The sequence below is a fragment of the Netta rufina genome, assembly GCF_964035555.1.
Source record: "Netta rufina genome assembly, chromosome: 8".
In the NCBI taxonomy this organism is placed as follows: Eukaryota; Metazoa; Chordata; class Aves; order Anseriformes; family Anatidae; genus Netta; species Netta rufina.
Window position 1 is genome coordinate 10,891,391 of NC_140131.1, and position 15,122 is coordinate 10,906,512.

General features: G+C 54.4%; 1 protein-coding gene across 2 annotated transcripts in view; it reads right to left on the minus strand.

Annotated features, from left to right (window-relative positions):
* The window catches only part of ST3GAL3 (ST3 beta-galactoside alpha-2,3-sialyltransferase 3), a 167,514-nt gene extending 162,027 nt beyond the window's left edge, over positions 1–5,487 (minus strand). For both annotated transcript variants that reach the window (XM_084291395.1, XM_084291394.1), the window contains exons 1-2: positions 5,353–5,487; positions 5,114–5,258 (exon numbers count right to left, since the gene is read on the minus strand). In XM_084291395.1, coding sequence (XP_084147521.1) covers positions 5,114–5,228 — 115 coding nt within the window. In that variant the 5' untranslated portion in view covers positions 5,229–5,258; positions 5,353–5,487. The remainder of the gene's footprint in view (positions 1–5,113; positions 5,259–5,352) is intronic.
* Positions 5,488–15,122: the final 9,635 nt, after the last annotated feature.

Sequence of the window (15,122 nt, forward strand, 5' to 3'; positions counted from 1 at the left end):
CCCAGATATAGAGGTCTGAACACAAAGGTAGTGCACATTTTCACCCCCACAAAGGGGATGAGTTTGCCTCCATGGCCTGGCTGCTCACTGGTGCTGAATGTTTTTTAGCTGGTTGTCATTAAAGAACAGAATGGAAAGAAGTCAGATGTCAGGGTAAGCAAGATCCCCTCCCTTACTGTAGGGCAAGTAACAACCCCAGTAACTCCAACTACAACTGCTATAAATCTGCCACATACCGTCACATGTATGATGAGGCTTTAACCACACGAGAAAGGGCATGCATGTTCCAAACCCTTGTAAAAAGATCAGCTTCTTCAACGCATTTTTAGTCCTTAGCACGAGAATTGACAAAAACACCATTTCATTTTGAAGGAGAGAAACCATATGTGAAAGGTACAAGTTTGATTGCTTTTTATTAATTTAGCCTTATTTGCTGTGAGACTGGTCTCCATGGAAATGCAAGCAGACGAAAAACCTGCAACCAGAAGTGAGTCAGTTTTGCCTGTTTATGTCTCCTCAGTTCCCATAGAAACAGATATTAAAAAAAAAAAAAAAAGAAAAAGGATAAGGGTCCTGAAATACCTTCAGAAAATCTCTTCCCAGAGCTTTATCTCTTTGGCTGCCTTTCCAGAATTAGAGTTGAAAATAACATTGAGCAACAGATGACAGAGCAGTGACTTGATTTTGTTATGGAGACATCAACAGAAAATACCTGGGGATGTTTCAGAAGCCACATTCAAACCGAGAGCTCAAAATCTATAGTTATAAATTGTATTAACTTGGGTTCTGGCAGAAGTACCCGAAGTAGAGTATATTTTCAAATTAATTCAATGCTAATGTAGATGCAAATACAATAAAGAACTGGAAAACACAGTCATGCTGCCCTTGTCCCAAGCATATTTCAATACTCAGAGAGGCCAAAAAAAGTGCTGCCTTGGGGGGATGAGTCCAATATTTCCATAGCCAGGACATTTTTAATGGAATCAATCCTTCCTTACAGCATACTCATTTTTGCAAAATCAGCTATACACGTACCAGGTTAAGTAACAAACATCAGGATTTCATTTTAACGTGACCATATTCTGCCCTTCACAGCTCTCGGTAAAAAAGTGTTCCTCCAACGAGGGATATAAAGGAAATCCTGAAGCACTGTCAGCAAGGCTCCATCTCCTTCCTACTGTCCAGAGATGCTGGGGCACCTTCCCACGCACTGTCTCCTTCACAGTAGCACAGATACCATCTCCTTCCTCCTCAGAGCCAAATGTACCGAGGTATTGGAAAGGACAGAAGAGAGTTGTTAGGAAAGAGGCTGTGGTGCATGTCTCAGCCCTTCAAAGCCTGCTACTATCACTACTATTATTAGTTAATAAATCCCTGGCAACTCGCTGTACATAAACAGAGCTATGATTACCTGCTGCTGCAAGGTCCTTCACGTACGTACAGGATACCTAGCCTTGACACCAAATTTATTTCCTTGTTTATGTCCCACCCCACGTTATCAATTCTACGCGCTTAGCACGCCACAAGGCAACCCAGCGCCTGGAATCAGAGGGACTGCCTGTCCACAGAGAACTTGCAAGAAAGGGTTTTTCTTACTGCTACTGACAGAGACCAAAGCTGCATTATGGAAACCAGGAAAAGATAAAATAAAAATAAAATGGAAAAAAGGAAAGCTCACCTCAATCCTAAAAACTGCTCCTACAGTCCCAGCAATGCCCAGAACTCACAGCCCTCCAGCACTCAGTGTGACACACCTCTTTCTGTGCCAAACTGCTGCTCTGAGAGCTAGCAGCATCACCACACACATGAGAAAGGCAAGGCTGCGGGAAGAACAGCCCGTCACCATGCTCAGGACAAGGGTAAGAGAGGGGTCACAGCCGCTGGCAGTTTGTCTTGAATGGAAGAAGCAGCTGAGCCTAATTCAATCTTAATTAGCTCACATTAGCGAATTCAGTCTATTCCTGTCACAGGAAAAATAAGCCTTAGAGAATGAATTCATTTCAATTCCCCGTTGTGTTTTGGCAAGGTGTAGAGTCACTCAGTAAGGAGAACGATCTCCCAAAACTCGTGAAGGCATCACTCAAAGAGGACAGATTTAAAGTCAGGCAGAGATGGGAAGAGAACCACCGACATGCATCTTTCAGAATGTTCAGAAGTTTAGCTCCCTTCTTGGAGGTGTCAGAAGTGGCAATAAATGACATACTTCAACTGTTTGCTTCTTACTGTAGCAGCTGAACATACAAGCATCCACATCTCGGTGTGACCAGAGTTCTTACACTCAAATCCCTAACAGCCACGTATGGGCGTTTTCTAACACATTAAGTGAACAAATCACATGAGCACCAAGTAAGCAGGTGAAGTATTTTTCACCATACTCTATGACAACTTTGATTTCTGGCCGGTATTAAGTACAGGTGTCAAGTTCTCTAAAAGCAGTCTCTGAAGAGATTACGAGGGTGTCAGATACCAGGATCAGCTTAGCTTCCTGCCTCTGCTGGCACAAAGAACGGATTAGAGAGAAAACGTATGTGACCACTGAAACTAGGGAGTCATCGACACCAAACAAAGTCACTGGTCACGTGAAAAAAGAAAATAATGGAATGAAAAAGTGACATACGCATAAAATCAATACTCTCAGATTATTAAACACCCAGGAATTAACAAAGCTAACTTTGTTTTGTCCTTTTCAACTTGAGCCTTGTATCAGTTAGGAAGAAATTTACAAGGTCACAGATTGAATTCCTAGGAAATAAAAACACAGCTATCAAACACCATCTGCCTCCTGTACTGATTAGGCAAGGCTTCCTTTAGACAAAAGAAAATATAATTGCAACTTTATAAGCCATATTATGTTACACGTGCTCAAGGAGGCCTAATCACGGTTAAATGAGCAACCTCAATTCCGTTATTTGTTAACTCCCAAATGCTTATTTATAGAAGCTTAACATTAACTCCTCATATCAAGTTTCCCAATATAGGATTTTGAATGTGTAATTCACGTCTGCATAGGTTCCTCATGTATAAAATTACATGATAAATAAAACATTTTTAGTACAAACAGAACTCTAATGATCAACTGACAACCACTACCACCTTTACTGCTTTCAAAAGCAACCACATAAAAACTGTCCCTCTTACATTTGACTGCTGCTTACACTAAACTTGCAAGGAGCATCATGTGATATTTAAGACAATCCATAAAAGTTTCTAGAAGAAAAGGAACGATGGTACAGCGCATACCAGTTGGGACAACTGATAAAGATCAATAAGCTAAATCTTCAAGTTGGCATCACTGCTTTGTAACTGTTGAAGAAGTTTAATATAAGCACTGTAATTTCCAGGACTAAATGAAGAACACATTTAAAACACAAGATTAAAATATAAAAAGTAGACATACACCTAAGACAAAGACAGTGACATCACCTCCTGTCAGAACACCCTGGGTACCTGGAAGCTGCCAGGACGCCCAACACAAATTATTCTAACTTAAGTCATCTTTTCCAGTAGAAGCATTCAATTTCTGGAAATCCACCTCTGCCTACACCTTCGCTGTATGACCACAAAACGACCACAAAACCCCCAAGAAACTGCCATGCTTTAAAACAAGAAATCGCACACAAAACTACAGCCACAAAATCCAGAGGCAGAACCTGAAGAAATGTAGAAGCTCCCCCAGCGCCCTGATACGTGGCACAAAGACAAGGTTCCTCCTCCGCATTTAACAAAGTTCACACACAGGTTACAGCCTGAAGGGTTTTGCTGTGCACATGGGGTTTTGTTTGGTTTGGTTGGGGTTTTGTTTGGTTTTCATTTTTTTTGTTTGCTGGTTATACAGGCTGGGGGAAGTCTCAACACAATTTCTGATGCTATGAAAGAAGCAAAGGATGGCATGGATGGCAATTTGGCAATATAACATGACCAAGCTGTTCTTTTAACTACATTCTGCACTTATTTCCATTTGGGAAGGATTTTGTACACATCATTGACAGAAGTGCTAGTTTTCAGAAGGTCACAATCAAGATTTTGACTCTCTCCCTGAAGCACCAACCTGAACAAAAATCTCCCTGTCCAGAAAGACGCTACGTGTCACCTTGCAGAAGTTCAGTCTTGTGATACCTGTTCCAGCACAAGTCACCTTAGCAGTCCTCCTGTCAAATTCACCGCATCAGTGCAAACAGCATCTCCGAGCCATCATCTGCCATCACACACAACTTCTCAGGGCATGTAACAGCAGATACGGAGCGTGCAGAGGTAGAAAAATACCATCCAGCTTATTAGGCATTGCAGCAGGAGCCTCCAGCAGCATGCCCAGAAACGCAGTACAGGGAAGGAGAATTGGAGCGGTGGCTGCTGTTGGACACAAACCCAATCCCTCTGGATCAGAGCTTCCCAGCCGCTGATCCAGAGCATCGGTTGGCTGCGAGACATCTGAAACAACCCATGGAGCAGCTGCAGAGAAGGCTGGATTGTATTTTGGGCAGCAAGGGGAGAAGAGAGAGTTGTTTTCTTGTTTTTATATTTCAAAAAAATTTATTCTCGCTTGCAAGCAATTGGCACAAGCAGAAGTAGAAGCACTAACTGAGCAATCAAAGCTCAGCCTGATTTCTATCCCACTGCAACTAAACCCTCCCGCGGCATTACTGCACCGTACAATCCTCGGATTGTATCCGGTGAGGTCAAATGTCTCTTTGGGCTTCAAAGGGTCGGGAGACACCGCTTTGGATGACAGGCAGCTGGCAGATAACAGCGGGGAGGATGGGTGGGAGATGAGGATTTGTGAAGGGCACAGTGAGATGAGAGAGTGACAAATAGGTGAGCAGGGGAAGAAACCAAAACCCGACAGAGGAGAAAATCCTTGCCTTTTTCTTTTAGGGGACGGGAAAGGGCGGGAGGATTCAGGGAAGGAAACCCTTGGCACGTAACCTCTTTGTGCTGAGGATGAGCAGTCACAAGCTCAAAGGGGACGTTCTGCTGGGGACCGAGGTCCCAAATGCAGGTTTACAGAGCGTGACCCTGGCTTCGCACCGAGCAGCGCCCCGGCTGCCCCCGGCACAGCCCCCGGGGCAGGGGGGGCAGCACCCCCGGCCCCTCGGGGCCCCGTCCCCGCACTTACTGGAGTCCTCCCAGCGCAGGAGGTGCAGCTTCCAGGCGGAGTAGTAGAGGAAGCCGAGCACGAGGAAGAGGCAGAGCGCCAGCAGCACGTTCCGCACCAGCACCAGCAGGCCCATCCTGGCGTCACGGCCGCCCCGCTACGGCACCTGAGGGACCGAACGGCAGCGTCAGCGGGGCACGGCCACCGGCACGGCCACCGACCCGCACCCAGACCCCGACCCCGGCCCCGCCCGTCCTCACCCCGCCGCCCCCGGGCTCTCGGCCGCCGGGCGCGGGCCGCCGCCATGCCGGGCGCTGCGGGACCGGCCCCGACACGGCCCCGACACGGCCCCGACACGGCCCCGGCCCCGGCCCCGGCCCCGGCCCCGGCCCGGCCCCAGCCGCCGCCGCCGCCGCCGCGCGCAGGGGGCCCCGCGGCCCAGCCAATGGCGAGGCGGGGCGGGGCGAGGCGCGGCCAACCCGCCCGCATAGCGGCCGGCGACAGCCAATGGGCGAGCGCGAGGGGCCGCCTCCGCCGCCAATCGCGGGAGGAGCTCCGGGGGTAGGAGGGGGGCGCGCCGGCAACGCCGCTGCCCCGGAGGGGCGCTGCGGTGGGGAGGCGGTGCGCATGCGCGGGGGTGCTTCGCTCTCCCCCCTCCTCCTCCCGCCCCCCCCCCCCGCTTTAAATCACGGCGCGGCGCTCGGCCAATCAGCGCGCGGCGCGCAGAGACCCCGCGGTAAATCACGGCGCGGCACTGCGCCTAGGGGGGTGCTGGGGGCACCGCGCCGCTGCCCGGCCCGGCCCGGCCCGGCCCTGCCCTGCCCTGCCCTGCCCTGCCCTCCCCTCCCCTCCCCGCACATCCCCGGGCTTCCCGCTGCCCCCCCCCCGGCACAGCGCCCTTCGTGCCACGCAGCCGGAGCTGCTCCCAGGCCTTTCTGGGGCGTTTGCCCGTCCGCGCCTCGCCCGCCCCCCCCAGCAGCCCCCCAGCTTTGCCCCAGTGCTCCTTCGGCAGGGAGCGAGTGAAAGATGTCCGATAGGAGGGAGCGCGGGGAGGGGATGATGAAGAGGTAGGAATGGAGGGGGAAAAATAAATCTAGTCTAAAATAAAAGGTACCGTACTGAATAGCCCCGCGTTTTCAGGGTATTAATGACAAGCAGTGATTTCCTGTTTCCACTCTCCGTGATTCAGTGCTAACACAAGGAAACAGAAAGCCACGTGAAATTAAGGGACTGTGGTAGGGCTGGTGTCAGCACAGTGGCATTCCCTGCTGTGGGCAAGCCTGGGTGCCAATGCCTGCAGGCAGACAGCATTGTGGTGGTACAGGCTGAGTCCTGTTCAGCCCACTCCCCTGGGGAGGGGCAGAGCCCACACAGGGCCCAGGGAGAGCTGGGGGGGCCCTGCTATTCTGAAGTACTGCAGAGATCCCAGCTTTACATTCAGCACAAATGAAGCCATGCCAGCTTGCTGAATGTGCTGCATCCTTGCAGCTGGGCTCGCAGATCCATCACACTTCTCCATTGGGACACAAGGAATGCACATGGCACACTGACAACCCGCTGGGCCCTTCGGATGCAATTTTCACAACACGAAATCTGAACAGATCCATGCCAACACCCAGATATCACTGGCACCAGCAATCCCAGGGGGTGGAGAGGGGCCAAAACCACAGCAGCCCAGCCCAGTCCATGGATCTGGCCCCCACGGAGCACACTGTCCCCCACCTCCCCAGGGCTGAGACATTCAGACACCGGTCATGCTCACCCATCCAAGATATCTGCCTCCCCTCCAGCTGCACGGCCGCTCCCGCAGGTTCATGTCCTCAAGCAGCCTCACCGCCTCCTGCTCCGCAGCTCTGTCACAAGCACCCAGCTCTTGCTTGCCTCTCTCTGCACCTCTCCATCCTTCCGGCCAGGTAGCGCAAGCTTCCTATCTCTGCACCATATCTGCTCTGGACGTGTTCTGACCTCACCTGAAACACCGCAAGTTGACCGCTCGTGCACTCAGAGCTCAAACTGCCTGCTCGGCGGGCACAGCAGGTGACCTGATTTTGATGAGGAATCAGATAAGCAGGGACCTGTTGCATGGAGGCAGATAGCAACAAGGCTGGGGCTTGCCAAGGAGCCTGGGTTTGTCGTTTGGAAACTCTACCCCATGCTATCAGGTGTCGGTGTGCTGGAAGGAGCCCAGCGTGAAGTCAGGCAGCCTACCTGCCTGGAAAAACCCAGGGAGGAGAGTGCCATGCGTTTATGGAAATCAGGTACCACCACCTGGCAGCTAACAGCCACGAGATGAATTACAGCAACGATTAGTGGAGTGATCTGGTTCGAGTGGCAGGGCTTCAGTCTGAACATGTTCCTACTTAGCTTACACATTTCATTTGCAGGCAGATGTCAAGCTGGATGTTGCTAGGAGAATGACAGCAGGGGAATAATTAAGCCTGATTAAATCCTATCATATTGCCGCGCTGCTTTCTGGAACGCACTGGAGCTTTTCCAGCAAAACTGACCAAATGAAAGGGCAAGAACTGTGGCACATTCTGGTCCACACAAACCCACTTGCAGTCAACCCACTAAACCCTGGGATGGAGCCTGTGTCTGCCCATGTGTTTGCAGAGCATGCCCCACAGCAACACTGGCCTGCAGGCTGGATGAAGGGCTCGGGGAGAGGACACACTGCAGATAATTCAGCAGGACCAGGAGCAGGCGGTGCCTGTGGGTGTCCCACACCCAGCTGCCCTGCATCAGCCCCACCAGCTCCCCCGGGCACTCACATCGGTCTGGGTACAACCCAGTGCCCACATAACATGCAGGGCCAAAGCTCTCCTCTGGTTCAGGCTCTCATATCCTGATAGGGCTGGGCCACATCCTGGAGACCTTCAGCAGAACTTTTTCCTTCCCCTCCTCTGAAAGGAGGCTGGCACATCAAAACTGCTCCGCAAACGCAGCTTGCGCTTGGTGTCATCAACCGCAGGCACTTCCTCTGCAGCAGCACCTGTTTGCCTTTTTGTTTGGTAAGGTCAAACATCACAAGGTGTGACACGTCAAGGTGAATAACAGCGATGTGCTCTTTTCTCAGCAGTAAATAAAGTTGTGCTGTAACTATCCACACTGGTTGCCACACACACATCTGTCTCCAGGCTCCCTCCGCAGCGAGCCTGCTAACCTCATTTGACTCTCTGCCCTATAGAAATTCTCATTCTAATACTCACGCTGTAATCCTTCCCCCCAAATTACATGTCATCGCATCAGCCTTGATACTAATTAATGTAATACATTATTATTAATTAAATGCCACTAAATACCACAGCAAAGATCTCTTTCCAGTAATGGCTAGACAGGGATTACCTCTGCTGATGCACGGGCTCGGGGAATGAAACGTGGGCTGTAACACACTCATATTTTGTCTCCATCACTCCAGCCAAACTTGTTTTTATCTCACACACTCATCATGCATTATTCCTAAACGCGTGCTGTGCGCTCTGGGGATCACTGTGCTCAGTTTGTGGGCAGCACTTTGCATTTCTGCTGCTCTGGCCACCCTCAGAGCAGCCCCACTGAATAACACTGGCAGCAGTCCCTCACGAAACGAGCTCAAACAAGCCAACCTCTGCTGAAAAATCCTGCCCCCCTCCAGATGTTTTGAGCAGCACAGAGCCATACTCACCGCGGCGCAGGCGGCTGGGCAGCGGCAGCCTGCATGTACACATCGCGGCCACCCCACGCTCCCCGTGGTCTTCCTCGGGAGAAGGGACAAAGCGGTGCTGCCCGGCGTCCCGCTGCGCCAGGCTGAGCCGCCGGCCGGCACGCCACGCGGCGTTTCCTCGCCTTAATCCCAACGTGCTACGTCTGGCTCGGGCGTATTTTCCGAGAAAGGAGCGAGGCTGCCTGTGACGAGGGGAGCTGGCTCTGCCAGCGCTCCCGGGGCTGCGTCAGGCGTCCCTCGGACAAGCAGCCCGCACCGCCTGCCTGGCTTCAGCTCGCACATGTACTGTCCTCCCCTGCCTTCTGCTGGACTGAAGAGCCTGTCAGAGCCTGGCATTTTCTCTTGGTGACACTGTGCATATGCTGCGAGCAACCCCCCCCCCCATCCATCTTCCTGACGAGCAAAATGTACGGAGTTGCTTAATTCTCTAACCGCCAGGCTTTTCCTCCCACCCTCAAGCCATTTTTTGCATTTCTGATCTACGCAGCCTCTCCAATTTTCCTGAATCCTTTTCAAGACGTAGAATCCCACAAAGAGCCTCCCTAATGCTCAAGCTTGGAAATTAAATCTGCCTTTTCCTACTCCCTGTCTTAAAGGATTGCTTTAGTCCTTGCTGCCGTAGCACCAGACTGAGCCTTCACAGGGGGTCATCCCAAATCTTCTCCAGCCCCACCACTTGTCACCTGGGCTGCTGGGGACACCTCTCTCCATGCACATCCCTCACCTGCTCCCTGCCCCAGCATCACGAGTACCAGGGGTGACACTTTCTGGGGACCTGTCGAGCCGAGCCTGGCAGCTGCAGCAGGTTTGGAGCTCTCTGGGAGCGGACGTCCCGGCTCTCATTAGCCGGCTGTGCGAGGCGATAAAGGACAGCAAAAAGCACAGCCGTGCCTGCCAGCTCTCAGGCTGGTTTGGGTGTGAAGTCAGTGCAATAGCACGCAGTGCTCCTCACGCCGCGCCCAGCCCACGCGCAGCGCCAGCAGCGGCTCAGGAGCACGGCGCTGCTCGGTTCCTGCGCTCCGCACCGCGAAGCAGCCTGGCAAAGTAACGAGCCGGGTGGAGTTTCCGCGTTTAATTCTGCCCCTTCAAGAAGCCAGCTGAGGCTTTCTTTGAATATTCACCACTCCAAGGGGTTTCTTTCTCCCCAGCAGCCCCGCAGGGAGATGGATGTGAAGTGAGGCTTTTTCCCAGCCCACGCAGGGTATCACCATCGCTTCTCTTGTGCACTGCTGATGATGGAGTCTGGCTCCCTCCAAGCCCATGCTGTTCCCTCCCCACTCCAAGCCCATGGCACGAACCCAGGCTGCTGTCCTTGGCACCTGGCATGGACAAAGTGCCTGTTTGATAGGTAACAGCATGGGGGAGCGAGAAGCAAGGTGGACCCAAATTACTGAGATGATTGTTAAATAAATCTGAATCTCACAAACCACTGGAACCGCAATGGCAAGAACCTGGGTGGGACACGGGGGTGGTGGGGGGACCCGCTCCCATAGCCCCAGATATCTCTCGAACAACATTTTGGTGATGTAACTGCAGCTCCTGTTGAAACACACGCGTTAATTTTTAACAAATACTCACCTGGTAGGAGGCCAGGATATTTTGAAGAGCTAAAGCCATGAGCAGAGAAACAGCAGATTGCTTTGCGCCCAGGCTGTTAATGGGAAGGCAAAAAAGCAGCAAACGGCACCCTGCTGCTGTCGGCACAACACAGACCGTGTCAGAGAAACTTCTCCTTGGGCACAAGGAAAGGTCTGGCTGGTAAGAGCATCCAGGCAGCACACTTTGGCTTTTCCATAGGAGTCAACGATGATGTAGGATTTTAATTTAAAAATGTACGATAAAGAATTAATAAGGCTCACGTTAGATTAACTGCGTGCATTAACAACTAAGCTCTGAGGTCTGTCCACGAGCCAAGATTTAATGGGGAGACATCAACAACTGGGAACACGTCTAGACCCCCAGCGACTGTTTCTTGGTCGGGTGCCATTTAATATTTTTTAAAATCAATTATCTAGATGACAAGAGACAGGCTTACATTTGTGGCTGATCCAAATACCGAAGGGGCTGCTTGCTGCCACGCTGCGAGGCGAACATCCCGCCAGAACAGCCCCAACCCACGGCGCAGGCACAGCCCTGGCTGCAGAGGAAGGTGCTTGGGAACAGCCAGGACGGACTGTACTGCGGGATGGAGCATCTCCCAGAAAGCAGGGGAGGGAGGGAAAAAAAATGTTTAAGGAAAAAAGCCAGAGAGTGAGCCATCCCCACGCACAGCTGCTGCTTGCGCTTGCATCTCAGCGCCTCGGCTAGGCGAGAGGTGAGCCAGAGACGCGGGGAAGGGATTTCTGAGCAGAAGCAGCTCTGGCAAAGCCAATTTTGTGCCAGATTCAGGTCTCAGAACTGCAAAACAGATCCAGGAATCTTAAGAAGCAGCACCGCCGCCATGACAAAGTATCTAAAGCCAGAAATGGGGCAAAAATAAGGCTGAGAGATGGGAGAATGAGCAACTGAGCTGCATCACAAGACCATCCCCTGCCATTCTAGCGGGAACGGAGTGATGCTAAGGGCGCGCTTCAGCCCAGCAGAGGGGAGTGCAAGGTCCAAAGGTGAGAACTTGAGGGCAGAAAAACACAAACTTCAAATTAAGTACGTTTCGCAGCCATGCGGTCACCGAAGGCTCTGTGTGTCGCTCAGCAGCTTTAAAGGGGCTCAGCCGGCCTTCCAATTCCATTCCAACCACGCAACATCACTGGCTGGGGCACGAAGGGCTGCCACACTTGCTGTTTCTCCTTGACTCTATCCCTTTGAACCGGTGGTCGGGCTGCTACCATTTTGAGAAATTGCTCGTCCTGGTGGTTCTGGGTTGGTTTGGGTCAGGCAGTAGCGGAGATGAGCGCTGCCTTCCTCAGGAATGCAGGGCAGATGCCAGCAGGCTCTCGTGCCCCGGTTTGGCACCTAACCCCATGCCCCATCCCACTCCCGCTGCCCCCTTACCTCTGAGACCCAGCACCTCATGGCCCGGAGCTAACTCTTTCTGCCTTCGCCTCCCCTTCGCCTTGCAGGGAAAACCTGCAGAGGGCTCAGCGCTGGGGGCAAAGACCGTGATATCTGGGTGCTGGGCGAGGAAGCTCCTCCTCTCCCATCCAAACAGCCCCAGCAGCCCAAAGGAGAGGCTCAGCCAGAGGATGGACTTCTTGACCCCCTCACACACAAATTTTCTAAAACCAGACAAGGCACAGCCTGGGCTGGCCCTGGGGTGTTACACAGGCAGGCAGCCGTGCTTGTTTCCAGGCCTTTGCCCAGGGCCACCCCATTTCCCACCCTGGAGCTCTGCTACTTTTTAATTGAGCTGTGCTGGAGCAAGAAAGCCTTTGTGCAGCCTCAGCAGCTTCGTGTGGTGATGGAGCCACACGGCAGCGGTCCTCTCTCCCCACTCTGCTACCTAAAGCCCAGCTTATCTCCATCTGCTCCCTGGATGCCCGATGAACTGAAGCCTCTTAACCCAGGTCCACCTGCTGTGGCCATAACACAACACCATCTTCCTGCACCACGCTGAGCACCTTCGGTGCTCCTCCTGGTCTCTCCTGTGTGCACCCAAATGGTCTGGTGCCAAAAAACACAGCATTAAGCCCAGCGGTTCACAGAACCCACTGGGAATTTACAAACCTCTCCAATATGCATAGTTCTGATCTCTTCCCTGTGCCTTGAGGACATGGCTGCGAGCCAGCGTCAGTCCCGGAAAGCTGCATCCTGGAGCAGCCGGGCTGTGCCCGCTGGGAGCTTGGCAGCTATGTCATTTGCCATGATTTCAGACAGACACGATGCCCGTGTGCCATCTTGGTCATGCTGTGCATAACAGCTGCATGGGGATAGGCACACTTCAGACGTTTCACATCATCATTGACAGCCACGTTCCTTGCATCATTTGGTCCCAGCACTCCCATGCCCCGCAGCGCTGCACGACAGCCAGGGCCGCATCCTGCAACGCAGGGGCAGGGTAGGCAGAGGGGTGTTGGTCCGCAGCACGCTGCAGGATGCGGCCCAAACGTTCATACTCTGCTGCAGGGCATGAGAAGCTCTCTGGGAGATTCAGCGTTTGGGCAGCCGGTATGTTCCTGCAGCCACTTAGCATGACGAGGGGTTAGCACAGGTGGCCCACGGCTCTGGGCACCGCGTGTGCTGGCGGGACACGGGCTGGTGGCAGGGGACACTGACGGAGTGCTCAGAGCAGCAGATGTGCAGAGCTGGCAGCCACAGGGGACTAGTGAAATCTGGGGGGGGGCACAAACCTGATTTCACAAGAACAGCAAAACTGTGCAAGCCCAGAGGGAGAAGAAACACCTCAGCACGTATTCACTACCATCCTCACAGTCACTTACTCGCATATTTCTTGCCTAAGGCCAGCTCTGCACTCAAACCAGAAGTGCCATCCAGGGATCGATGCACATGTAGATGATTTCCATGCATGCTAGAGCATCCTCCTGGCTCCCAGCTACACGTGCTTGCAGTGGGGCCACAAGCAGCCCAGCCCAGCCGCCAGCAGCCCCGTGGGCAGGGCAGGCTGTGCTGCCTCTCCCAGCTGGGGGCCGTGGCCGCAGCCCCTGAGCATCCCCGCGGGCCCGTGCTCCCCATCAGCTGTGTGCTGAGGCAGGGCTGCGAAGGGCACCGCGCCGCCTGGGTACAGAGCCAGCCTGTCAGCTCTTGCTCATCAGCACAGGCAGCCCTAAAAATATCCCTGGAGGGAGTGGGCTGACGGCAGCTGTGCCACAGGCTCCGTTAGGCTGACGGGAGCAGCCCAGTCCCCAGCAGACCCACGGCGGACCCCAGGATGTCACAGGCACCATGACCCAGCCCTGCAGTGCCACCCCCAGCCCCACAGCCCTCACCCCATGCCGTGCTCCTGCCCAGGCCATCGCGCCCCGGCACGGCCAAACCCCTCCGGCCACCCGCGGGCTGGTGGCCCTGGGGACAAGGCCCTGGTGGCTGGGCTGCATCTCCCTGAGGGACGTGCTCCAGGCACGGGGCAGTCACAGCCCGCACGGAGCCATCCCCCGGGAGCTGATGGGGTGCCGGCAGCCTGCGGGACCTCACCTGCTTCTCCTGGGGCTCCGGGGCAGGTTGTGCTCGGAGAGGGGCGAGCCTGAAACACCTCTGAGGCGCCAAGCAGGGCCCAGCTGCAGCCAGACATGTTTGCTAGGGAGGGCAAGGTCTCCCCCCAGGTACCAGGCGCCTCCCCAGAACGCCGCACAAGGGCTCCTCTGTCCAGGAAGGAAGGAGCCGGGTGTCTCAGCCTGCCTGGAGAGGGAGGGGATGTGCTGGCGGAGGCGAGGACAGCCCAGCCCTGAGGGGATGCCCCCACTGCTCTTGCTGGGAACCATCTGTGCAGCCCCGGCACTGCCAGTGCAGGGCTGGAGGCCGATGGTTTGTGGGGTCCCTGTGGCTGTGCCAGGAGCGAGCCAGGCCCCCACAAAACAGCAGAGGCCGGGGGAGGCGGCCCCAGGCCTGGTGCGGGGGCAGCACGGTAGCCGGGCTCCTGGGGAAGGCTCCCACACAGCAGGAGGCCAGGCCAGAGCAGGCAGGCGGTGGGGTGGGAGAGCCCCCACGGCTCTGGGTACAGCTTATCTGGAAAAGCCCCATGCTGAGGCAGAACAGGCGAGGGTTGCAGCGCTGCCTGGGGCTGGCCCATCAGGTGCTGACGTGCCTGGCCCGCAGCCCAGCAGCTCGGAGCCACGCAGCTCCCATGAACGTCGCCTTTCTTCTCCCTGCCGCACAGCCCTTGGCAGCCCCTCAGCCTCTCCGGCTGGGGAGGGAGAAGAGCCAAGGTCTGTTTTTCTGTCCCTTTTCCCCTTGCCAGGCCCTTCACAGTGCTGAGGGCCCGAGCTGGGGTCTCCCCTACTGCCAGGATGAGCAGAGCAGCCCCCTGCTCCACCAGGGATCCAAGCGGGACGCCCTGTGTTACTGCCCTGTGTGCAAGGCAGAATTAAGAGCATCGAGTCCCCTGCCAGTCCTCACAGGCACCAGCTGTTACATGGTGTTTGGGAACATCCACCTGGCTAGAAACAAAGCCGGCAAGGACTCACCCCCAGCCCCTTCTCTGGCTGCTGCCACAGCTGCTTCCTTTGTCCTTCCTTCCTCCCCAGGCTCTGCTGGGCTGGCCAAGCAATCCTCGTGTCTCTGCTGTGGGGCCGAGCAGCCACACTAAGCCATGGAGTGTAGGTGCTCATCTCCCCCAGCTCCCCAGCAGCAGCAGCCAGGCAGTGCCATGGCCCACTCCCCCTTTTCCACAGAGCTGGCTGCAAACTAATGGCCCCTCTGCATGCAACCTGCAGC